Below are 26,801 nucleotides of genomic sequence, written 5' to 3'. Positions count from 1 at the left end.
CCCACACAACCATTGTGTCATCACGGTTGACCCTACATAAAACATCCCACACAACCAGGGTGTCATCACGGTTGACCCTACAGAAAACATTCCACACAACCAGGGTGTGATCATGGTGGACCCTACAGAAAACATCACACACAACCAGTGTGTCATCACGGTTGACCCTACAGAAAACATCCCACACAACCAGGGTGCCATCACGATTGACCCTACAGAAAACATTCCACACAACCAGGGTGTCATCACGGTTGACCCTACAGAAAACATCCCACACAACCAGGATGTCATCACGGTTGACCCTACAGAAAACATACCACACAACCAGGATGTCATCACGGTTGACCCTAAAGAAAACATCCCACACAACCAGGGTTTCATCACGGTGGACCCTACAGAAAACATCCCACACAACCAGGGTGTCATCACGGTGGACCCTACAGAAAACATCCCACACAACCAGGATGTCATCACGGTTGACCCTACAGAAAACATACCACACAACCAGGATGTCATCACGGTTGACCCTAAAGAAAACATCCCACACAACCAGGGTTTCATCACGGTGGACCCTACAGAAAACATCCCACACAACCAGGGTGTCATCACGGTGGACCCTACAGAAAACATCCCACACAACCAGGATGTCATCACGGTTGACCCTACAGAAAACATCCCACACAACCAGGGTGTCATCACGGTTGACCCTACAGAAAACATCCCACACAACCAGGGTGTCATCACGGTTGACCCTACAGAAAACATCCCACACAACCAGGGTGTCATCACGGTGGACCCTACAGAAAACATCCCACACAACCAGGGTGTCATCACGGTTGACCCTACAGAAAACATCCCACACAACCAGGGTGTCATCACGGTTGACCCTACAGAAAACATCCCACACAACCAGGATGTCATCACGGTTGACCCTACAGAAAACATACCACACAACCAGGATGTCATCACGGTTGACCCTAAAGAAAACATCCCACACAACCAGGGTTTCATCACGGTGGACCCTACAGAAAACATCCCATACAACCAGGGTGTCATCACGGTGGACCCTACAGAAAACATTCCACACAACTAGGGTGTCATCACGGTGGACCCTACAGAAAACATCCCACACAACCAGGGTGTCATCACGGTTGACTCTAAAGAAAACATCCCACACAACCAGTGTGTCATCACGGTTGACCCTACAGAAAACATCCCACACAACCAGGGTGTCATCACGGTTGACCCTACAGAAAACATCCCACACAACCAGTGTGTCATCACGGTTGACCCTACAGAAAACATCCCACACAACCAGGGTGTCATCACGGTTGACCCTACAGAAAACATCACACACAACCAGGGTGTCATCACCGTTGACCCTACAGAAAACATCACACACAACCAGGGTGTCATCACGGTTGACCCTACAGAAAACATCAAACACAACCAGTGTATGGCCCTATAGAAAGCACCACACACAGAAAAACCAAATAAATGCGACATGATTTTGTCGGACTCCTCTTAGCTAAACCCTATATCTACCTGTTCACACCGGGAGCCTGACCCCTGTAAACATTATTGACCCCGGTTAGGCAGTCACCATAGTAACAGTACAGTGATGTAGTAGACGACAGATTATACATATCACATAATTAACGAATGTTAATTAAACTCATTAGCAAAACTGGTCAATAACTACACATAAGGTTATAATGTAAAAGTGAAACAATTAATTTGTTATAATAATTAGAATATGATATATAGTAAATATAATGTCAGTAGTACACATATACATATGTACTGTTTCATCATAAATCAACATTTGTATCTTTTTAAATTAGTGTGCAGTTGTTTTACCGCGGGCTACGGTAACACGTAGTGAAATATTTTGATATGAAATGTCAAACAAAGTGCTATTCACTCCAACACGAATCTCTCTCATCCCTATCTCACTCATCATATCACTCTCATCATCTCTCTGGGGACATCTCCAATGAAACATAGGGCGCAATACTGCCAAAATAGCAAAACTCCGGTGAAGGAATTACTACAGCAGTAGCGCTCAATCAAAGGGAAATCTGCAAATGTAGATGAAAATGAATCGTCAGACCACTGTATCAACCTACATTGGCACTGGGGCAAACATACGGGAAGGCCAATTGGGGCTTAGAGGACCTTTGATTACACTATGGTACATATTCGCACCCGTGTTTGTTAATAAAAGTGAATTCCTTTATTCAAAAACCTATTACTTTATACTAAAGTAAATCGATTTTCTCTTGTGTACAGATTGTCAACACATATTCTTAGATCGCTAAAAGTGTGTTATGTTCAAAACAATTAGGTGAGCACGTTTCAGACTATTCTAAACATTTACATATTAAGTTGGTTTCAAAAGTGTTAAGTAAAGTACGGAGATAGATTAAATTTTAATTCATTCCTAGTTATGTTACAGGAGGTAACTGTTGATTTGTCTCCTCAGGTAGACTAAGTACAGTTCACCCCTCCCCAGTATAGTTACTAATCCTTCCACAAGGTAGCAAGTCGATATACTAATCCCGGCAATGATCACCGCCGAACATTCCAGCCGTCCAGGTAAACGGTGACGATTACCAAAACAAGACGATGACATTTGTTGATAATATAAATACAAACAAATAGATACCAATAGATCTAATATATGTTAAAATCAGGATATTTAACCATCTCTTTACAATATTAAATCAGTCCAGGAAAATGTTCATTTGAGATACGTAATTGAATAATGTATAGACTTTAAAAGTGTTTGGTCTATCATTATAATATCTAGACATATATTTCCGTCTTCTATTGAGAACAAATTATTGATCACAGTTTGATAAATAATGAACGTGGTCGCCTATTTCTCTTAAGTTACATAAAGTATAAATTCTATTTTCACTTGGTATATCAGACCATCTGCCACTTACGATCGATATTTTGTATAACCTGTTCTAAATTTACAGTATGCTGTGGCCAATTTGGGAGGCAGTTCTAGTAAATACCTTTCTAAAAAGTTTTGTAGGTTCTTTAAAAAATTGAGCTTCTTCAAATATATCATATCGATCATATCGTATATAAATGAGGCTGGTGTGGCCCCTGGGTTAGAGGGGCGGGGCCACAAAAAGTAGAATTTTGCTGATATTTTGCTTTAAAACTCTGCTCCTTAACCCTTGAGTGGATTACAGCATTTTTTGTATTTATTTTATTTAGCATGATAAACCTAAATAGCAGATAGTCACACATTCACATATTCTCAATTTAGTAAAAGGTCCACTGTTATAGTTGATATTAACATCCTCAAACACGTTCATTGACCTTAACTTGTTTTTTTAATGCAGGAAAGAGAGGAAAATCATTTTCCTTAATACATTTAACAATATAATAGATTTCATATGTTAACAAATAAATAAATACATAAATGAGCTACGCGGGTGAAATACCTGTACTCTGTCCATTAAAATCCTTTTATTACAATATACAGACAGGTGTGAAATATCTTAATCTATATAATATATCATGGCTGGTCGAAGTCATTCAATAACACTGATAATTTGATTGCCTAGTGTATTCCATTGATGCTTTCTTTTTGACCCTGTATGTATTTTTGAACTTTGAAATTATCTTTAATGGTATTAATCAATGCGTTGATATTCAAAGAGCCGTTACGACGTCTAGTTTTGTATATACGTATACTGCTTATTAATAATTAATATTTAATAGTCAACATAACATAACATAACTACATTGGCGTGCCACTATTCTGAAAAGAAATGATTCTTTATTATAAGCAAAAGGTACTAAAAGTATAACAAGTTTTCTAATCTCTGTAGGAACACTTGTACTTCTCTACATTCCCGTGAGCAATGCAAATTCACTCAATTCTTTAATTACAAGAAGTACATAAATGACTTGGTTTTAATTTTATTTCTATGTTTGTTATTGAAATTTGGAGGACGATTCTAGATTGAAACCATATCCATATTGAAAGTTATTACAAAATGAAGTTTGTAATTTTTGTCCATTTTTCTTTATCAACGTTAACTCTTGGTGCCATTTTTCTGGTGTCAGTAGGCGTTGATACTGGCGCTATGATCAGATGGTTAAGGTCTTAAGCTGTGTTTTTATTCTTGAAGATATAAGTGGTATAGTAGGTTGTGGAGCTCTTTCCATCTGAAAATCGTTATATTTTTAATACATTGAGAATTGTACCTTCTGATAGCCACAACTAAGCAATGATAATGAATAGAATTAATTCTGAAATATTGTAAAAACTCTTCATCAATAAGAAACATTTTTCACTATAAAAAAACCTGCCTTGAACCAGTTAGGAAAAACACAAACTTATTTAAGATAAAATAGGCTTTAAATACATCTTGCAAAACTTGTTTACTGTTAGAACTACATATTTGTATGTATTCTATTCCACATTTATACTGCTTGTTTAAATCAATAGTTGACTTAAGAATCAAAGTTCATTTGCCTGATGACCGAAATATCCTTCTTATCCAGCTAAGCTTTAGAGAATGGATAAACACATACAAGTCGACCAGTTTTAGCCCACTACCTATATAAGCTTGTGTAACAACATCTTTTTTAATCTTGTGACATTTTCCATTCCATAAAGACTCCAAAAATAACAAGTTTAACTGTGTGATAAACTCTGGTGGGTTAGGCAAATAAATAAATAAATATTTGAGCTGTGAAATCAATAATGACTTAATAACATTGATTTTACAAAAAGGTGTTATACGCCGAAACAAGTGCTTTAAGCTTTACAATTTTCTTATCAAAATTCATTTTAGGAATTTGATCGATGTCAACTGAAAAATCCTGTTTTTCCCTACTGTAAGTTCATGTCGGGCCGGTACGTTATATCACTGTTTAGTTTTATTGGTAATAATTTTTAAACCGGAGATTTTTCAAAACTATCTAACTCCAAAACAGATTCACTAAGCGACTCTCTGACTCGTCTAACATCAAACCACTATCGTCTGTATACTGTACATTCAGAATTGAATTAAATGCCTTTAGTGTGATTGGTTAGATTACACCACAATTTGATGTTAAATATCATTTGGGGAGGGCAATCATGTAGAAAAGGATATTACATCAGTTGGAATTGTGCCCAATCCTTACAATATGTTTAAACTAAAAGGTGTTTGAGACATGGTGTCGGTCGGAAGGTTAGGCATATCCGCGCGAAGTTTGACAGGTGTTTTGGGTCAGATTATTTACGTACATGTATGCAGGTTTAGATGTATATTAGCAAGGACGATCTAGACGAACTGCGGTTCTGGATAGAAAATGGCAGAACCCATACATGGGAGGCATATTGATCGAAAATGCAATCACGGTGTTGCTATTTACAACGACGCGTCGGGTATTGGGTACGGTGGCCATTATTACCAGTAAATGAAAGTGAAGTTGTTGATGTGTGGTTGAACCTCGAGACGAACGAAACGTTCTACATTGCGGGAACTGGTGGCTGTAGTAAGAACATTGAAGTGTTTTGTGGAGGGACAGGTAGGATCAATCCTTGAAGGATCTAAGAGGTTAACGGATTGTCAGGCATGCATTATACGACATGGGGATGGAAAAATAGACCCGCATGTGAAAGTTAAAATGATTCGTGACATACATGTATGTATCAATGGGGGGGATTGTTTATAGGAAGTTAACTTCCGCGTATATTAGTATTAGAAAAAGATTTTGACTGGGTCTATGGTCAGATGATTGATCTCCCACGTAGAGGACTTTAAACATGGAATAAAAAGGAGATTGAGGGATTGCGGAACGGCCGGCGTCTCAAAATAAGAAGCTACAAGCTAGACAAATGTTGGGATACGTTTTGAACTCTTCGTCTAAGTATTACAGAGCTTTTCAGATATGGTTACACTTTTTGCCTACAGTGAAAACTCATCTTTCGGACAACGGGGTGCTCATATATAGCTGTATACTGCAGTTGTAAATGACATAAAACGGGCACACGATATCAGCGGACATTGTCGGAGTCCACATAGAACAGTTTTATTTGATAAAAGCTTCAAAAGTAACCTACATGTACTCCACCAAGAAAGAAAGACTCTTCCGTCTAGACGCATCGTAGACGTGTTCACGATGGCGATCTTCTAGTTGACATGTAGCTATGAGTATTTAGATATGTCAATGTTCACACCTTTAGTGCGAGGACAATCTACATTTTTAGTTAATCCATAAGAATAAAGTAACAAGTTATATCACGTGATCAGAAGTGCAAAGTAAACTCCGGAGGGAAGCTGCTGATGACATGAATTTGGGTTTACATTAAAGCAGAGAATGATGACGTAAATGAAAGATGCTGGAAAAGACAATGGTCGCTGGAGGGGCGATATGTCTCACGATGTCTAAGGATAGGTACTTTGTAAACTCATTGTCTCGTACATTTATGTACAAATGTAGGTTATGTGATACACAAAAGCTGGCTCTATAACTCTGCATGTTTATAATACAACCATTACTAGGACTTTTTACACGTCAGCTGTAACCGTTTATTTTATTTTCCGTTCTTCCCGAATTCATCGTTCGCTCGGCTCTCTTGCATTTATTTGATGTGTTGTATTTGAATGGAGTTTTCAGGAGAATATAGAGGACTTAGAAATTCCAGCGTTTTGTAGAATATTTAGGTCGCGGACTTCAGTTATAATAAGTCTTCTATTTTATGTTAACGTTGCCGCACCAATCATGGGCGTGTATTTTGCTTGAAAGTATACGATAATTCGTGTCATGGAACATTATATCACAGTATATGGAGATTAGGAAAGAAATCCTCAGTAATGGTTTAAAAAGCTTCAGGCATTTAGGCTGGTGTACGTACAATCTTCTGGCATTGAATGCCTCAGCAATAAATTTGAAAGGGAACTATACTATATGCAGATGACACAGTTTTATTTTCTGATAATCCCACTGACTTACAAAATCAGCTTGATTTGATGCATTTAGTGAATATTGTATACTCTGGAAGTTAAGAGTTAACAGTGATAAAACAAAATGTATTTGCTTTTTTTCAAAAGGAAGATTTGTCAATAATAATGTTTTCCAATTTGCAAACGTAGTAATTTAATGTGTGAAGAAATTTACGAATTTAGGTACAGTGTTCATCTTCATTTAATGATGCCTAGAGGCATACTATCAAAAGAAAACCTCTATTGCGATGTATGATGTATTGAAAAAAGGCAGGAAATTGAATTTATCTATCAATTAAATTTTTGATTTATTTGAAAAAATAGTGAAACCAACTGTTTTATATGGATGCGAAATATGGGGTTTTGCAAACAATCAAATAATAAAACTACTATAAGGTTTCAAAAAAGTTCACCTAGCTACATGGTTTATGGTGAACTTGGAACAATCCCAATTCTGATTGGGATAACAACAAAGATGATTAATTATTGGTCAAATATGATTCTGTCAAAAGAAAGTAAACTTAATGTTGTAATGTATTATATGTTATATTATGTTTTTATTAATGAAAATAGAGCAGTCCTATACTTAAGTTTTATACAAGACATTTTAAACCTTAATGTATATATGAAATTCACAGTTTCAAGGCAATTTGAACCCTCAATGGGTAAAAGTTAAAGTAAAGTAAACATTGTCCCATCATTTTTTACAAAAATGGGAAAGTGATATTCTCAACTCTTCGATATCAGTTTGTTAAAGAATACATAACAAAGAATGCAATTTTGATAAATATTTGGATATACTAAATGACAAAGAAAGAATGTTGCTCTGTAAATTTAGAACAAGTAACCATAAATTCAATGTAGAAACTGGAAGATGGCATAATGTAAATGATCAAAATAGAATTTGTCCACACTGTGATACCAACGACATCGGTGATGAATTTCATTATTAATTAAAATGCCCATTTTTGATTGTTGTACGAAAATTATATATTAAGAAATACTTGTATACTATACCTTATATTGTTAAATTTTCACAGGTAATGAACTCTACCAATATCAAAACTTTAAGGAATTTATGTAAATTTATCAAAGTGCTGTTTAAAAAGTTATATGATTTGTCCTCAATATAAATTGTAATTGTTGAATGTTGTAAATATGTTCTCTCTATTTACATTGTGTTTTTTTGTAAAGAGAAGGAATAAACAAAGTTAAAGTTGAAAATTGAAAAAAAGGTGAAGAAGTTGAGTGGCTGACTTGGTTTGTATTGCATGGATAGGAAATATCGTGTGTATGTGGGTAGATAGTGATGTCTGCCACCATTAAACGTCGGCTCTATCGTCCGTTCGGTGAGAAAGCATGACGCCTTTGATGTTCGACACAAAAATGGAAATTTTGGTATAGTTAAGAAGGGAGGGACCACAAAATATATTCGACACAACCGCAGTATTCGGTTCAACAGTGTTCGAATCATCCGTGTTTAATTACTAAGATAAAGAAAGGAAAAAAATCGGGACCGAACGAAACATTCGACTCATCCGATGTATTCGATTCAAGCGTGTTCGACACTAGTGAGTTTTTGATTGTAGGTATTGAGAATAACTGATGTCATCAATTAGCATTTCCGCACCAAATTAAACAGTAATTACGAATGACTTAACAAGTTATTTAGGTATCTTAGAGTTCATATAGGAATGGTGTAAACTGAGAAAATATTTGATTGACAAATTGGGGGATTGTGCGTAGAAATTAAAACCCGTACATGGTGAGACAAGACACTTGTGATATTAAGTTATTATATACGGCGTCCACATGACTCATGTTACTGCTCGCAGATTTATTAAATATTCTTTTAATGTAAGAGCTATAGCATAAAATATAGAAATAACATCGATCTTAGCTTCTTGAAGCCTTAAAAGGGATCCGCAAGGAAACCGACCCGCTTTCCATATCAACGTATCAGGTTTCTTGTTAAATTGTATGTCTAGGATGAATATGTCACAAGATCGGCCTGGCTCTCGGCCTGTTAATCAATCAGCAAGATGTCAGCGGAACAATGCAATAACCGCGACAGTCCGTAGATCGCTTCGTTTAAGTATGATTGTGTAAATTACACCGATTTATACTAGTAACGATAAGTGTCATTTTCCTGAAACACCGACCCGGGGTCAGGAAGTAAACATGACGTGAGAAATCAACAATGACCCCGTAGATTTTCTGCGGTAATTAACCACACCACTATACTGTCCACACACTTGTATGTCGGTACGACTACCACACCCTCCACTCACCATTATATTGTCCACACACTTGTATGTCGGTATGACTACCACACCCTCCACTCACCACTATACTGTCCACACATGTGTATGTCGATATGACTACCACACCCTCCACCCACCATTATATTGTCCACACATGTGTATGTCTGTATGACTACCACACCCTCCACTCCCCATTATATTGTCCACACACTTGTATGTCGGTATGACTACCACACCCTCCACTCACCACTATACTGTCCACACACTTGTATGTCGGTATGACTACCACACCCTCCACTCACCACTATATTGTCCACACACTTGTATGTCGGTATGACTACCACACCCTCCACTCACCACTATACTGTCCACACACTTGTATGTCGGTATGACTACCACACCCTCCACTCACCATTATATTGTCCACACACTTGTATGTCGGTATGACTACCACACCCTCCACTCACCACTATACTGTCCACACACTTGTATGTCGGTATGACTACCACACCCTCCACTCACCACTATACTGTATGCCGGTACGACTACCACACCCGCACGTTCGCCCCTGTGATGAAGGCTTTTGGTTCTGCCCTCTGGCCGAGACATACCAGAGTCTTTAAAAAATGGTAGTTGCTGCTCCTGCTTAGCGCTCAGCATATTAAGAGTGGGACGACTGGTTCGCCCGTTGTCAGTATAATGTGACCAGGTGGGGTGTCTTGCTGGGTGTCTTCGGCAGTATCCTTCAGGGAGTTAGCACTATAAATCGGCAAAAGTTCGGCCTATCACAAGGAGACTTAACACAAACATACTGCAGCCTCCCAAAACACGCATACGCACTCATCAAACGCATGCATATCGCACGCACGGGAGGCCGTCCTTAAATGACATTAGCTGTTGATAGGACGTTAAACAAATAAAATCAAACCAAACCAAACTTCTTTAGGTCGGTATAGAGACCATGACTAAACATCTTTATTTAAGTATTGATTGTCAGACTTTTGACAGGCATCAGAGTGTAACATACATGGGGTGTTCTAGCATAGCCAGTGGCGTGTGTTAGTGTACCACGTGCAGCAACAGACAAAACATTGACAGTCAACAAAGTAGTCCCATTGATAAACTGTACAATGCTGTTATTAATTTCAAATACTTAAATTCCAATATCTATCTGATATTGACCTAGTTTAATATTTAAACACAAAAAGGTCGGTATGAAGACCGCGTCCTTCACACATCCGAAGGTCGGGATGGCGACTATGACGTCCTCATACCGGAAGATATTTTTAGTTATTGTACATTATTCGTTATTCATTAACAATTACAATTTTAATCATTGAAAATACTATACAGAAAGGGGAACGAGTATTTTCTCCTTCTTAAGATATTACCATATTAACAGTAAATGTTCAAAAGTGACAGCCCAAATTGTACCGACACATATGATAACAAAAATAAATAATAAATTGGAAAGTTTATTATCGTCATCATCCTCTCCCAAATGAAGACGTTGTCAGGATCTCCGTCAACAATAACTATCACCAAAATCGAGATATTTGAGAACATGGCCATAAATATCGAATAAACGTTGACAGTAAAGCAACCCTTTGGGAGTTTTCAGCCTCCATAAATTTGCCAAATTCGACTCATATCTATTGAAAAGAAAATGCTGCCGTTTGGTTTGGCAACGGAGGTACACTTTCTATGCTTTCTTTATATAATAATTGTCAAAGGTATACGAGAGACGATATTTAAGACAATCATATTGGGGACAAGACAGGTAAAGTTTGTTATCGAAATAACCAATCCTATAATCCTCTGGTGCCGTTGAAAATTGAAGCAAGCAATAATACCTCATATCTATCCTGTGAAATGTTGAACATAAGCAGGAAATTCAAATTGGTGTTTGTATTTTTTTCATTAAAATTGAAGTTTAGTGAAATCTTTTAAAGTAACATGTCCTGTGTACTAAAACGTGAATCGCATTGTGTCCTGAAATCCCTTCTAAAGATATTCCTCCATGTAATAGCTTTATAACATTTACTGCATACACAGCCAGATTATGATCATTCAAAATGTATATAATTTCAATTTCAAAATATTTTATTAACAATACATACATAATACATACAAATATGTATGCATGCAAATACAGCATTGTTAAAAGAATCAGACAACAGGCTAAGCCTATATAAGTCTTCTTCCAGAAAAAAAACTTCAGGTTAGACATGACAGAAAGATGTTACACTCCCTCTTTTGATGCTAAAGTATAATTATAAAGTATGGAAGGTAAATGTATTTATACAAGAGTAAGACGGTGATAGGAACCATATTCGTCCTTCCAATACATACATAAAAGGTATTATTTATTAAATAGACCAATAGCATTGCTAAGATTCATAAAAGTAGCATTAATCTTTAGTGAAGTAAAAGTACAGCATCTTTCTGTCAGGCCTATACACGATGACTTGTATGTAATAAAATAATTAACAAGGATTCATCCACACATTTATTCACACATTCATACTAGAATGTTGTTACAATATACAAAAACAAAACTTGCTAGACATAGAAATATATATCTATATATATATTATAGTATGTTTGCTACCAACATCATGTTACATAGAGAGACGTTTAGATAATTAAATTTCTAGGTTAACATGATTAAGTATAAAATTATTTAAATGATCAGATGCATTGAGAATACCGTATAATAAACAATGAAGATTTATATATCTAATAAATTATAAATGGATGTAATATGGTGTCTGAAGTTGGAATATAGGGGACACTGAAAGAAAAAATGCTCAATATCCTCTCTATCACTATTTAAATTACTTTTAAAATTCCTTAGGTGACATAAAATTATGTTAAGTTTCCTCGGAAGAGAATTGATGAAGATTTCAGATACAGGCAAATTGATAGTTACTTTTATACTACATTTAAAAGAAGAAACTGAAGTAGATTCTCTTACGGTACTGTCAAGTGCATTCCACATAGTCATTGTTGAAGGAAAGACACTTTTCATATAGCTAGTAGTTCGTGATTGTGGTATATTGAAGACTCTATTATTTCTGAGGGTATAGACATTGTTTACATTTAAGAATGGTTGTATGATATTGAAGAGATATGCTTGAGTGTAATTATTGATGACTTTAAACATTAGTATTAGTTTATGATTTTGTCTTCTTGAGCTTAATGACTCTTGTTGTGTTTCAGTATATAAAATGTGAGGAGGAGTACCTCTTCGGAGACCCGTTATTATACGCATAGCTTCAAGTTGGACAGATTCAGGAAGGTAAGATTCAATATATATAATGAACGGAATGGGATGTTCTAAAGCAGAAGAAAATATCATTATAGCGAAACCCTAATCCCAAGATAGAATGAATAAAACAAGGGCAAATGATTAATACACAAGTAAATTTGAATGAAGATAATTGAAAACGAACACAGGACCAGGTACTCCTGTATGGTAAGCGTCTCCTGCCTGGACGACAACCACCTTATAAACTAAGGTCGAATCCGGCTAACAACTGGTTCTCTAAATGAGTTCATCCGCCTCCACCTTTCTAAACTTTGCGTTACTCGTTCCGGAAATATTTTAACATGAAAACTTTAGTATCATTTTGTTACATACAACTCGAGGAAAATATCCAAACATGCAGGGAGTTAGAGTTAAAAACTGTCAAGAAATCATAGAAAACTACCTGTTTTACCAGCAAGAGGAAATAGTGAATGGAATGTTTTGCATTATATCTGGAGGTATCTATCTCAACTTGCTTTTATTAAAGAGTGTTCAACCTTAATCTGACTTATCGGCACAAGCAATGTGAAAAAATCATGGTGAATCTTGAATACATGCTTACCACGAGATGGATCACGTGGTGATGAAGGCTGACGGGTATTAGAGAACTCTTATTTTACCTTAATGCGTGTCAGCCACAAAATTAATTTCAGCACTTCATTTTCCTGTCCAAAACACAATTAAAGCAGATAGACAATTTTATTGGCACCGTCTTAGCACGTTCAAGTGGACATGCAGATTGATTGACCTCCCCATTAAGTTTGGCCGTATATCCTCTAATGGTAGTCGAGTGGCTAAATTAGATATCGCACTATACTGAAGTCATCCCCCACGCGGGCGTACACGTACCTTAGTGGCTAGATTATATATCGTACTATACTGTGGTCATCCCCCACGTGACGTACACGTGGTCTTGTGGTCAGAATAGATATCGTACGATACTGTGGTCATCCACCACGTGACGTTCACGTGGTCTAGTGGTCAGATTAGATATCGTACGATACTGTGGTCATCCACCACGTGACGTACACGTACCCTAGTGGCTAGATTAGATATCGTACGATACTGTGGTCATATACCACGCGGGCGTACAATGTACATGTACCCTAGTGGATAGATTAGATATCGTACTTTATCACATAATTGAGCTTTTATCCAGTGAATTTGACCGTGTCATATATTTTGCATATTTAACTAGTTACATATATCCTAGCGTAAAATTTAATTGGCCAGCCTTATCCCATTTTCCCACGGTTATTGATATTACTACGCGTTGTAGTACTACTCTACGCTTCGTAGTAAACATGGACGACACGATACTGTTAACAGTGGGCACATTCGGCAAAATCGATGGCAAATACAAAGGAAAGGTGGTAAAGGTAATGCAGTCAACTGTTGGTCCTCTGTATAGGGTTTTATTTAATGGAACTGACTTTGAGGTTGATTTGAGTGGAGATAGATTAGCCCTGAACGAAACTGAAAACGTCCGTCGGCGTCGGACAGAGACATCGACTGGGGAAACCAGGACAAACTCATGATAAAGAGAACCAATCTCGATTTGCTGATGTTCAAAATGAATCCATTCAAGACTTTGTTGATACACAGGCAAATAAAAACACTTTAAGCAAGACATTTTATGATTTGAAAATTTTGAATACGTTCATGGCGAAAGAAAATGAGGATAGGCCCATCCATCATATCCCACCATCAGAGCTATGCCCACTGCTTTCCAAATTCTTTATCACCGTCAGGAAATCCGATGGTTCTAATTATGAACCCAGTTCACTCAGGGGTTTCATGGGCAGTTATGACTGTCAGTTACAAAGATTCAGATACGGGTACAGTCTTGTTACTAGTAGGGAGTTTTCCCAGCTTCAAGACGTTTTAAAATCAAAACAACGTGAACTCAAACGAAACGGGTTAGGAAATCGCCCCAAAAAGCTGACTCGATAACTAGACAGGAAATAGAAACACTCTGGAGTAAAAAGCAACTAGGAAAACATAATCCGGACACTATTATAAACACTTTGTGGCTTTACAGCACTATCCATTTTGGCCTGAGAGGTTCACATGAACATTGGTCTATGACACGGGGGGACGTTTCACTGTGTACAGATTCCGATGGACAGGAATATTTGGAATTTAAGGAGCGTCAAACAAAAACAAAAAATCGACAAGGAGGCAATCCTCGCGACATTCGACAAGTTATTCCCAAAATGTGGGCGAATCTTGAGAGACTTGAACAATGTCCGCTCAATGTCCGCTCAATGTCTACAAGTTCTATGTTGAAAAACGTCCCTCAGATTATCGTAAAGCAGATGATCCTTTCTACATCGCAACACATACCAGTATTGCTACTATGCGCGAGAAAGCCCAATGGTTTAAGAGACAGGCTATAGGCCCAAACAGACTTACCTCATTGATGAGGGAAATCTCTGGACTCTCTGGAGACAAACGTCTCACAAATCACAGTGCAAGAAACACCTTGTACAAACACTTGTAAACAAAGGAGTTTCGCTAAATACCATCGTCCAATTTACTGGGCACCGTAATTTACAATCTGTTAATAATTACAGCCACATCAATGAGGAAACTCACAAGAACATATCCAGATTGCTATCGAATCCCAATTCTACCAGTACTCCTATGACAAATGTGCAGAACAACGTTTCAATGAACACCTCGGCCGTGGCAAGTGTGCAGAACGTTGTAAACACCAACTCAACCACCACGTGTGTGACGGGACCGAAATCGGCCAGTACATCCACTTTTCAGGGAAATGTGTATACCCTGTTTGGTGGTAACGTGTACGGTGGACACTTCAGCATCAACATATACAATAACTCTGATAATTCGCCTCCAAGACCGCAAAAACGTCGCCGGATTATTGTGTCAGATTCTGACAGCGAGTAACTTTCACACAACAAGGTCATGGTCACATTACGGAATGTCGTGCGCTCTGACATCATAAACTATGTCATACATTTGATCGAAGTTCAGAGACAATGAATTTATCTTAAATACTTTAAATGTGTTGACAGTAATATGCTATTTATTAAATTCATTTAAGTCAATATCGTGTTTTATTATTATAATGGGGTTTTTTTTGTAATTTTTTTCTGCAGACGAGGTACTATTTTTAATGGCGGACGCATAATTTCTCATGGAATATTTTCTAATGTTGTGAGTGTCGACCGTTTCAAGTTTATAGACCTGCATTAAAATTGTAATATTTTAATTATGTGATAAAAAGTATCGAAGTATCCAAAGGCTCGCAAAAACAAAAACTTCTAGACTAGTTTCATAAAATCTCATATGAAATGAAAACTCATCTAAGATCCTATATATATATATATATACTGTGACAATCCAGCACGCGGGCGTACACGCAATCACATCCAACGGACTCATAGCCTTGTACAAATGTTCGATTTCATAAACACAAGTAAAATTAAAACATGACTTGTTTTTTTCAATCATTTTGTTCAACCAAGGCATGGAAAAATCAAAGGATTAATAATATCTATTGTTTGATACAAAACATTAGTTGACTGTTTAATATAATACATTAGTTTAATACGATCAATTGTATTGGTGTGTACCTTTGTTAGACCTAGTGCACATTTTCCTCTCACGACATGTACTGTTGTCGCTGTGCCATTCAGATTTATTTGAAATAAACGCTTTCATAGCAAACAGGATATCATCATTTCTCCATTGAATGATTCCCAAATCCATCTTTTCGAACTATGTGTTAAATTTTGACTTGTCAAAGTAGATAACAAATTAAGCATATGAAGTTAATAATTCTTCCCATCAATTTACGATTGATATCTACCTGTGTATCGTGTGATACAATTCTTGGCGTTATATTACTAGTATATAAATGCTTACAATTTATGATTTCATTCCAGTATTATATTTACCAAGAAAACAAGCAAACTGGTTTATACCTGTCCCCTACGTATACCGGTCCTCGCTAAAAATAGTAACAGCGACCTTGATCTTAACCCGAAATCCCTGACACTCACACTTTTTTCGAGATATTATTGTTATTTGTATCATTGAGTAAAAGTTGATCCAAATCCCTCATGGAATTTAGCCTTTAAAGCGCTGACAAATTTATGTTGGTCCTAAATATATCAGTGCATACAATGTACGTACGACCATACATACATCACGGACGGAGAAGAAACCTATAGTCCCCGGTTTTTTCGTGATAAATTTGCGCCAAATATGTTTCTGTTTTAAGAGCCAGCCAAAGGTTCAGCATGGTCCATTCCAAATATCGATACCAAAATACTTTGGTTCCCATTGTTCCCTCAAGGGAGACAAGTTGGAGCGCAAATATGTGCTGATATGTGTTCTTTTAAATCTTAATCAACATCAAATTTTCGTCGTGAGCCCAAAATCAACAAACAACAGGTTTGGTAACAACTACCTTTTAAAACATTCATGCGATCACCAGAATATTAAATCCCCCATTTCAAACGATACAAGCCTGGAGGTCGGATGTAGTGTCACTGTCGATGTGACACTGTCAGTTCTGATATCGTGTAATTGTAGGAATCAAAAACACGGAACTGTTCCAGACAACTCGTCTCCGCTTCCGAGCCACACACGCAAAGTCGAAAGCTTGATAACCTTTTCAGTGAAGACGAAAGGTATTGACATATGTAAATGGTAGTTTCTGTCCACCTGATCACGCCAACAAGGTTCAATACACTCTTCACCAAAAGAAGCCAAAAATAGCAAAGATAGTTACCATTGAAACAAAAACCAAAATGTGTCAAAAAACCATAAACACAATTAATCGTACGATGACCAAACGTTACGCTGTAAAATGCGCATATAGTTACAAAATAAAAATGTGCCATGTTTAAATAAACCCAGTAAATAGTAGGACAGAAAACAAACGCCTAAGGGAAAAGGATCTCTCAATCGTTAGAAAACGTCCCTAAGTTCCTTGCTATAGTTCAGGGTCGGAAACGTTCTTATCTTCCGAATTCTCTGTGTATGAATTTTCATCCAAGTTTCAACAATTGTTAATAATCAACTTATACACGAGCAAAATATCGACAAAAGTGTACAGATTCTATACAGATTATAGTAATGTTAACCTCCTCCCCGGGGATTAACGCAGAACTCCAGGGTAATAAATATAGCTGATTTTTAAGCGCTTAGAACCATTCCATCTATGAATGGTATATGATTCTGCCATATCTGGATCTTGCAAAAAAGTCAGTTTAACTATTTTAGTTCTCGCAAATAATTTGGTCTGTTTGGTTTGTTTTGTTTAACGTCCTATTAACAGCCAGGGGCATTTAAGGACGTGCCAGGTTTTAGAGGTGGAGGAAAGCCGGAGTACCCGGAGAAAAACCACCGGCCTACAGTCAGTACCTGGCAACTGCCCCGCGTAGGTTTCGAGCCCAGAGGTGGAGGGCTAGTGATAAAGTGTCTCGCCAATAAGCCCCTGTGGGTCAGTCAATGCCAATATGTGTATACCATCAAACTGCCATCCCATACTGATAGTTTTAACCACGTTTGAATTATTCCCAATGCAAATTAGACAAATGTGGCTCGAAAATATGATTTCCCTATATGAACTATTTTAAAATTTAACTCCTTGCCAATGCCATATTCGACATTCTAGGGTCAGGAATCTCACAATTGTGTAAAAACATGTTCAGACGCCTCCATTCATGAAGACTATTTGATTCAAAAGAAATTGGGTAATGAGACATTTTTGACATTTCGATCAACGTGACCCTATTTGGCCAATCCCTCGGGCCACTGATTGTTATAGACCATATTATTAACAAAATGTGCTGCCTTTTCGCCACAGACGGTTTCTGCATTATTAAAATTAGTTCAGGGGTTTATGAGAAGAAGTCAAAAATGTAAATATGTTTACGGACCGCAAAACGGCGAACGCCGGACGGAACACGATGGGTATAGGTCATCCTGAACCTTCGGCCCCTTGATTATAAAGAATAAAAGGAATGACTTAAGTAGATAATAATTTGACAACGATCAATTCAAAGAAGATTTTGTTTGTTTGTTTTTGGTTTAACGTCCTATTAACAGCCAGGGTCATTTAAGGACGTGCCAGGTTTTGGAGGCGGAGGAAAGCCGGAGTACCCGGAGAAAAACCACCGGCCTGCGGTCAGTACCTGGCAACTGCCCCACGTAGGTTCGAACTCGCAACCCAGAGGTGGAGGGCTAGTGTTAAAGTGTCGGGACACCTTAACCACTCGGCCACCGTGGCCCCTATCAAAGAAGATACAGAGGTGACAACGTACATACTGCGTGTCACAGAAATTCATGAAATTGCACTCACAACATAGAAAATATCTAATCAACAAACAAACAAAAAACAACAAACAATATCCAAAAAACAGCGTTTTAATAACAATTGCTTATGAGCCCACCTGAATGATGTCAAGATATGACATGTAGGTAGTTACCCTTTCCTCAGATATAGATTGAACTACGATTTTACCGTAAATATAAATAGTGTTACTTTACGTGATTTGAATTTACCCGCCTAAAATCCAGACCGTGGTTTAGAATGTATATACCTGTTGCCACGGGGTTCACTTGTACAAAACCGGGTGGGAGGTTTTAGCCAATCAGAATTAAGATAGGCCGATCTCCGGGCAGAGGAGAAAAACACGATCCACCTGGGCGGCACGTTGCTGAAAGCAGCAACAAGTGTATGGAGATATTTCATTGTTTCACTAGTATTTGACCATGGAAATGTGAGTACAGTTTGTATTTTGTCATTCTGTCACTGCAGGTTCATGTATTTTTGAGTGTCAGTCCGTTTTTTGGGTAATAATTGGCTATTTCTTGTAAGTGAGGCGAGACTCGAGCTGGGCGCTCGAGCACATGGTTGTAAGCAGTATTCGCACTTCACAATGTTGTACAGTAACAATATCATATTAAATTGTTGACAAAATGTTAAAGGAAGACCAGCAGTAGGTAATATTTCACTGTCAGTGAATAATATACTTATATTTTGTATTTGGTAAGGGAAAGATAAAACGTAAGGTCACGTTAGGTCACGTAGGTCACGTTTCACTTCCGGTGTCACCGGAAGCTTCCTGTAAAATGTAAACATAGTCTGTTGTAAAGAGAAAGTAACAATAAGTTTGGTCTGGCAGGCTCCGTGGAGGCAGAGTGATGGGGTGAACGCGAGGATGGGGACCTGACCAGGACAGCGGGGCATGACTTAGGCCAGTATCAGCTCTAGGCATCTTCATGGGCGAACGACCTGTATACTGTGGCAGTTTGAGTGTACGTCGTACAGCTGACCACACGGACCATCCCTCTACGGCTCATATATCTATGCGGCACTCCAACGTAGACGGCGATACACCTGGGGTTCACGCACCGAGACTCTCATCTTGATGGAATGCGGTAACCAATACAGTGGCTTCCAATATGTGATGTTCTGAACTGAACTGTGTAATTGAACTGTGTACTGGAACTAATTACAACCCTTTATTCTACGGACACGGAATTGAGTTGAATTATGTGACATTCTAGGGTAAATTGAATAGAACTCTAATATTAATTCATGAAAAGTATTCATGGTAAGGTTATACGCAGGCTAGTCAATAGTTTATCATACTGGTAATTTTGTAATATGTGGTAAAAGACGTGGTGTACGTTTGCTCTAGTCATATTGTATCATTGAAATACTTGGTGGCCACAGCAGCCAGTATTGTTATTTTTCCTATCTGGCGTGTGGAAGTAAATCATTAGGGATGGAATTCCTGAGATTATAGTACTTTACTTATGTTGAATATTTGTATATAAATTGTTACTTGAAAATTTATCTCTGGGTTTGTGTATTCCTTTCACTTGGCACCAGACCTTCGGCTAACTCTACATTTATGGTGGCAGCGGTGGGATGCCTATCAGTGTTGGTGCTTGTAGTGAAGGAATTATTTTTTCCTATTTTTTAAGCCCATTGTGAACTTTGAAACTTAAGTGGAGTGAAGAATTTTTTTTCTTGGTTGTAAAATGGATTAATCCGTAGTCTTGGGTGAATACTAGAAAGTATTGTGAATAAGGTCATCAGAGTCCAGTAATTATTTTTATATTTTTTTTATACATATATATATATAAAAAAGAAAAAAAAACAATTTTGGGTAGTTAGGGAATTGGTCAGTAGTCAGTGTCCTGGTCAGGTCTCTCATATTTATATGATTAGCTATATACTTATTGTAGCAAAGTTCATAGCACGGCATGGAAATGATGCAAGGTTGGATCGACTTGGGGACCAAGTTGGGTCTGGAGGACGAGGCATTACAGGACTTTGTCAAGGAACAGCAGGACCGCGAACGTGAGGAGAGAGCGGCTGTTAGAGAGGAGCTCCGACTTAAGGAGGAGAGGGAGCTAAAACTAATGGAGTTAACGGTACAGGAGAAGACCGAGGCGGTAAGACTCCAAACTATGGCGAGAGGGAGAGAGGAAGAGAAAGCTAGGTTGGGAAGGTACAATCCCAAATTACCTCCCTTTGATGAAACAAAGGATGATTTGGACTCCTACCTAAGGAGATTTGAAACTTTTGTGTTAGCACAGGGCTGGGATGAGGAGAACTGGGCGGTGGCTCTTAGTACATTACTCAAGGGAAAGGCCTTGGAAGTTTTCTCAAGGTTGTCGCCAGAGACAGCTCTGCACTATCGTTTGCTTAAGGAAGCATTATTGAAGCGGTTTGACTATACAGAGGATGGATTTCGTAAGAAATTTCGTGAGAGTAGAGTAGATGATAGAGAGACTTTTTCACAGTTTGCTGTGCGTCTGGAAAATTATTTTACTCGTTGGTTAGATATGGCCAAGTGTAGCAAGACATATGACGCGTTGAAAGATCTTGTTATTCGCGAACAGCTGCTTATGTTGTGTCAAAAGGAACTAGTTATATTCCTTAAGGAAAGGAAACCAGATTCAATAGAACAGCTTTCACTACTGGCAGACCAGTTCATGGAAGCTAGAAGACAACCAGCCAAAAACGTTATGGTAAGGAATTCTCCCTTCAGTAAACCCGTGACTCAACATACCAGCAATGCTAATGGTGGCCCTAACCGATCCAGTGGAAATCCCTCTACAGGAAATAGGAGCACAAACCCTACGTACACGGATACTAGGAAGTGTTTCAACTGTCAAGGTATTGGTCACATCGCGGCTAAGTGTCCCAATAGAGGAACAAAGGGGAAGTCTATGGCAATACAGAGTCCAGAACCAAGTTTACCAGTGAAGAGTGGGTTGTTGGGAGACTGTAAAGTCAGTGTACTGAGAGATACGGGATGTAGTGGCATAGTCGTGCGCAGTAACTTGGTAGGAAAGTCTCAATACTTGGGTTACAATAAGACCTGTAAGTTGGCTGATGGTACTGAATTAACCCTTCCTGTAGCTGAGGTGTATATATGCTCTCCATTTTTCACAGGAAAGGCCGAAGTATGGTTGATGGAGAATCCTGTGTATGATGTGTTGATAGGAAACGTACAAGGGGCAAAGGAGCCAGACGTACCAGATGTGGTTGCAGCAGTACAGACACGAGCTCAGATTCGGGAACAACAGCAGGGTACAAAACCTCTGAAGGTTCCACCTCTTCTAAAGAAAGTCGCTTCGAGAACGGACATGATCCAAGCACAGATGGATGACCAGTCATTAAAAAACCTTCATGATCTTGCACGACAGGGAAAGATAAAGGAAACTCCTAATGGGAATGTTTCTTGTTTTACATACCGGAAAGGTCTGCTGTATCGGAAGATAGAGAAACTAGGGGAAATAACCCATCAGGTGGTGGTGCCTAGTCCATTCAGAGAAGCTGTCCTACAACTAGCACACGACGGCATCATGGCGGGGCACATGGGAATCAAAAGGACTACTGAGAGAGTCATGTCGGGATTCTTTTGGCCTGGATGTAAAATAGATGTATCTAGATACTGTAAATCGTGTGACATATGCCAACGAACCATACAGAAAGGACGTGTTAACAAAGCACCGCTTGGAGAAATGCCAATCATAGGGCAAGCTTTTGAAAGGGTAGCAGTAGATTTAATTGGACCTCTGATTCCTGCTTCAGATAGAGGACACAGGTACATATTAACTCTTGTAGACTTTGCAACCAGATATCCAGAGGCTGTACCTTTAAAGAAAATTGACACAGAAGGCGTGGCGGATGCATTGCTTGACATATTTAGCCGTGTTGGGGTCCCCAGAGAAATCCTCAGTGATCGAGGCGGACAATTTACCTCGGAAATGATGGCTGAAGTTAGTAGGTTGCTTTCCATGAAGCAGCTAGTTACTACGCCTTATCACCCAGCATGCAACGGCTTAGTCGAGAGATATAATGGCACACTGAAGTCAATGTTGAAGAGGATGTGCACGGAACGTCCAAAAGATTGGGACCGTTATGTAAGTCCACTTCTTTTTGCGTATCGCGAGGTACCGCAGGAGTCATTAGGGTTTGCGCCATTTGAACTCCTTTTTGGCCGGACAATACGAGGACCTATGGAAATCTTAGGAGAACTCTGGACCAAGGATGTTGATAACTCGGAAACCAAAACCACTTATCAAGACGTGCTTGACCTGAAAGAAAAGCTAGAAGAAACGTGCCAGCTAGCGCGGGAAAATCTTACGCGAGCAAGGAGAGTACAGAAGAAACAGTACGACAGAAATGCCAGGAGGAAAGACCTCGGAGAAGGCGACAAGGTACTAGTTCTACTACCTACAAAAAGCAACAAACTCGAACTGCAATGGAAGGGACCTTTTCAAGTTGTCAAGGCAACCAATTTGGACTACAAAATTGACATGGGTAATAAAATCAAAACTTTTCATGCAAACATGCTTCAGAAGTATGTGGAGAGAGAGACAGCTCAGACTACATATAGCAGACAGCAGGAAAAAGGAATTTTAGCTGCGGTGTCATTGTCTGTTGTTGAGGAAACGTCTGAGGAGGTTTACCCTATTCCAATGCCAGGAATAGAGTCATCAGAGTCGGTAGAGGATTGTCATGTGTCAGAGACGCTTGAGGATACAGCTCAACAACAAATGAGGTCATTACTACAGGAATTTAGTGATGTTATGACGGATCTTCCTGGCTGTACACCATTAACGAAACATGACATTCGGACAACTACAGATCAGCCTGTAAGGGTGAAACCCTACCCGGTGCCATATCAGGTGACCGAGACAATTAAAAGGGAGCTTCATAAAATGTTGGAAATGGACATTATAGAGAAATCAGATTCTGACTACAGCTCACCTGTCGTTCTGGTACGGAAAAAGGATGGAACGTGTCGGTTCTGTGTGGACTACCGTCAATTGAACAAGATAACCATCTTTGACGCGGAACCAATGCCATCGACAGAGGACTTGTTTGTAAAGTTGGCCAGATGCAAGTACCTAAGCAAGATAGACTTAAGCAAGGGATATTGGCAGGTGCCTATGACGGATCAGGCAAAACGACGTAGTGCATTTACAACACCCATGGGTCTTTATCAGTTTAAGGTGATGAGTTTTGGGTTAGTCAACGCACCTGCAACTTTTAGTCGGCTAATGAGGAAGGTGTTGGAAGGAATGAATGACTTGGATAATTTCCTGGATGATATACTGGTGTTCACAGTCACATGGGAGGAACACCTTGAAAGCCTACACAGCCTACTCCAACGCTTGCGGGACTCAAAACTCACAGCAAGGCCAACGAAATGTTTCTTTGGTTACGAGGAGCTGGAATGCTTAGGACACATGGTGGGACAAGGTACACTACGACCTGTGGCAGAAAAACTTGATTCCATTCAGCGAGCACCTGTACCCTCGACAAAACGGCAAGTGAGATCATTTATCGGACTAGCCAGCTACTACCGCAAATTTATTCCGAATTTTGCGGCTATTGCCGTCCCCCTTACAGATCTTACCAAAAAGGGAATGCCCAACAAAGTGATATGGGAGGTTGCACAAGAGGAAGCGTTCAACACTCTCAAAGATCTGCTTATGTCGGAACCAGTATTACGTCTGCCTGATCTTGACAAGGAGTTTACACTTAGAACAGATGCATCAGATCTGGGTCTAGGGGCAATACTACTCCAAGAATGTGATGGAAAATTTCACCCGATTGCTTATGCCAGCAGAAAACTGTTACCTAGGGAACGCAGATATGCGGTCATGGAGAAGGAGTGTCTGGCCTTGGTATGGGGTGTTATGAAATTCCAGCGATACTTGCTTGGCAAGGAATTTTGTGTAGAGACAGACCACCAACCATTGACTTGCCTCAGCAAAAGCAAGGTAGCGAATGCAAGGATCATGAGGTGGGCCATGCTCCTGCAACCATTTAGGATGAGGATTAAGGCAATCCCAGGCAGAGACAATGTCGGTGCAGACTATCTGAGTCGGGCTATGAACGAATAGTGTAGTTGCCATTATACAGTATGTTGCCATTATACAGTATAGGTGGAAGTAGACAGTGACTTACCATTTTAGATGGACATTTTTTATATGGTATGTCAAGATGGGGGTTAAGATGCTTTGTTTGTATATATAGAAGTAGTGGATGCTACTTATTCACAGCATTGATCATAAGGTACGCACATACTCTAGAAAGGGGGAAGTGTCAAGATATGACATGTAGGTAGTTACCCTTTTCACAGATATAGATTGAACTACGATTTTACCGTAAATATAAATAGTGTTACTTTACGTGATTTGAATTTACCCGCCTAAAATCCAGACCGTGGTTTAGAATGTATATACCTGTTGCCACGGGGTTCACTTGTATAAAACCGGGTGGGAGGTTTTAGCCAATCAGAATTAAGATAGGCCGATCTCCGGGCAGAGGAGAAAAACACGATCCACCTGGGCGGCACGTTGCTGAAAGCAGCAACAAGTGTATGGAGATATTTCATTGTTTCACTAGTATTTGACCATGGAAATGTGAGTACAGTTTGTATTTTGTCATTCTGTCACTGCAGGTTCATGTATTTTTGAGTGTCAGTCCGTTTTTTTTTTGGTAATAATTGGCTATTTCTTGTAAGTGAGGCGAGACTCGAGCTGGGCGCTCGAGCACATGTTTGTAAGCAGTATTCGCACTTCACAATGTTGTACAGTAACAATATCATATTAAATTGTTGACAAAATGTTAAAGGAAGACCAGTAGTAGGTAATATTTCACTGTCAGTGAATAATATACTTATATTTTGTATTTTGTAAGGGAAAGATAAAACTTAAGGTCACGTTAGGTCACGTAGGTCACGTTTCACTTCCGGTGTCACCGGAAGCTTCCTATAAAATGTAAACATAGTCTGTTGTAAAGAGAAAGTAACAATAAGTTTGGTCTGGCAGGCTCCATGGAGGTAGAGTGATGGGGTGAACGTGAGGATGGGGACCTGACCAGGACAGCGGGGCATGACTTAGGCCAGTATCAGCTCTAGGCATCTTCATGGGCGAACGACCTGTATACTGTGGCAGTTTGAGTGTACGTCGTACAGCTGACCACACGGACCATCCCTCTACGGCTCATATACCTAAGCGGCACTACAACGTAGACGGCGATACACCTGGGGTTCACGCACCGAGACTCTCTCATCTTGCTGGAATGCGGTAACAAATACAGTGGCTTCCAATATGTGATGTTCTGAACTGAACTGTGTATTTGAATTGTGTACTGGAACTAATTACAACCATTTATTCTACGGACACGGAATTGAGTTGAATTATGTGACATTCTAGGGTAAATTGAATAGAACTCTAATATTAATTCATGAAAAGTATTCATGGTAAGGTTATACGCAGGCTAGTCAATAGTTTATCATACTGGTAATTTTGTAATATGTGGTAAAAGACGTGGTGTACGTTTGCTCTAGTCATATTGTATCATTGAAATACTTGGTGGCCACAGCAGCCAGTATTGTTATTTTTCCTATCTGGCGTGTGGAAGTAAATCATTAGGGATGGAATTCCTGAGATTATAGTACTTTACTTATGTTGAATATTTGTATATAAATTGTTACTTGAAAATTTATCTCTGGGTTTGTGTATTCCTTTCACTTGGCACCAGACCTTCGGCTAACTCTACAAATGATTTGTCGTGTAACCCTTTGCTTGACATGATTACAGTTTATATTCATGTACGGGAAACAGGTGCATGGCATAAATTCTGTTTTAAAAGATGACGAATCAGTCGTGAGAGGAACGTGGGTAAGATTTTCTAATCCACGAGAAAGTCAACAACCGCGAACATTCGATTTCCGAATC

General features: G+C 38.9%; 2 protein-coding genes across 3 annotated transcripts; both read left to right on the top strand.

The window, feature by feature from the left end:
- Positions 1-112: 112 nt before the first annotated feature.
- Positions 113-1,093, top strand: LOC117344739. The gene has a single exon (XM_033907567.1). The coding sequence runs from the start codon at positions 113-115 to the stop codon at positions 1,091-1,093; it is 981 nt and encodes a 326-aa protein (XP_033763458.1).
- Positions 1,094-18,984: 17,891 nt separating this feature from the next.
- Positions 18,985-26,568, top strand: LOC117345120. Of its 2 annotated transcripts, XR_004536348.1 has the most exons (3): positions 18,985-19,300; positions 19,706-25,481; positions 25,890-26,568. XR_004536348.1 is itself a non-coding variant. In XM_033908079.1 (2 exons), the coding sequence occupies exon 2, from the start codon at positions 20,796-20,798 to the stop codon at positions 24,957-24,959; it is 4,164 nt and encodes a 1,387-aa protein (XP_033763970.1). In that variant the 5' UTR covers positions 18,985-19,300; positions 19,706-20,795; the 3' UTR covers positions 24,960-26,568. The 2 variants fall into 2 exon arrangements, 1 of the variants encoding a protein (XP_033763970.1); XM_033908079.1 differs by having other exon boundaries at positions 19,706-26,568.
- The last annotated feature ends 233 nt before the right edge of the window (positions 26,569-26,801 follow it).

The sequence above is a fragment of the Pecten maximus genome, chromosome 16 (genome assembly GCF_902652985.1).
Source record: "Pecten maximus chromosome 16, xPecMax1.1, whole genome shotgun sequence".
Taxonomy (NCBI): Eukaryota; Metazoa; Mollusca; class Bivalvia; order Pectinida; family Pectinidae; genus Pecten; species Pecten maximus.
This window is presented reverse-complemented; position numbering and strand designations above follow the sequence as displayed.

Coding starts and splice junctions, on each gene's coding strand:
- LOC117344739 (XM_033907567.1), top strand. CDS start 113: ATGGTGGACCCTACAGAAAACATCACACACAACCAGTGTGTCATCACG.
- LOC117345120 (XM_033908079.1), top strand. CDS start 20,796: ATGGAAATGATGCAAGGTTGGATCGACTTGGGGACCAAGTTGGGTCTG.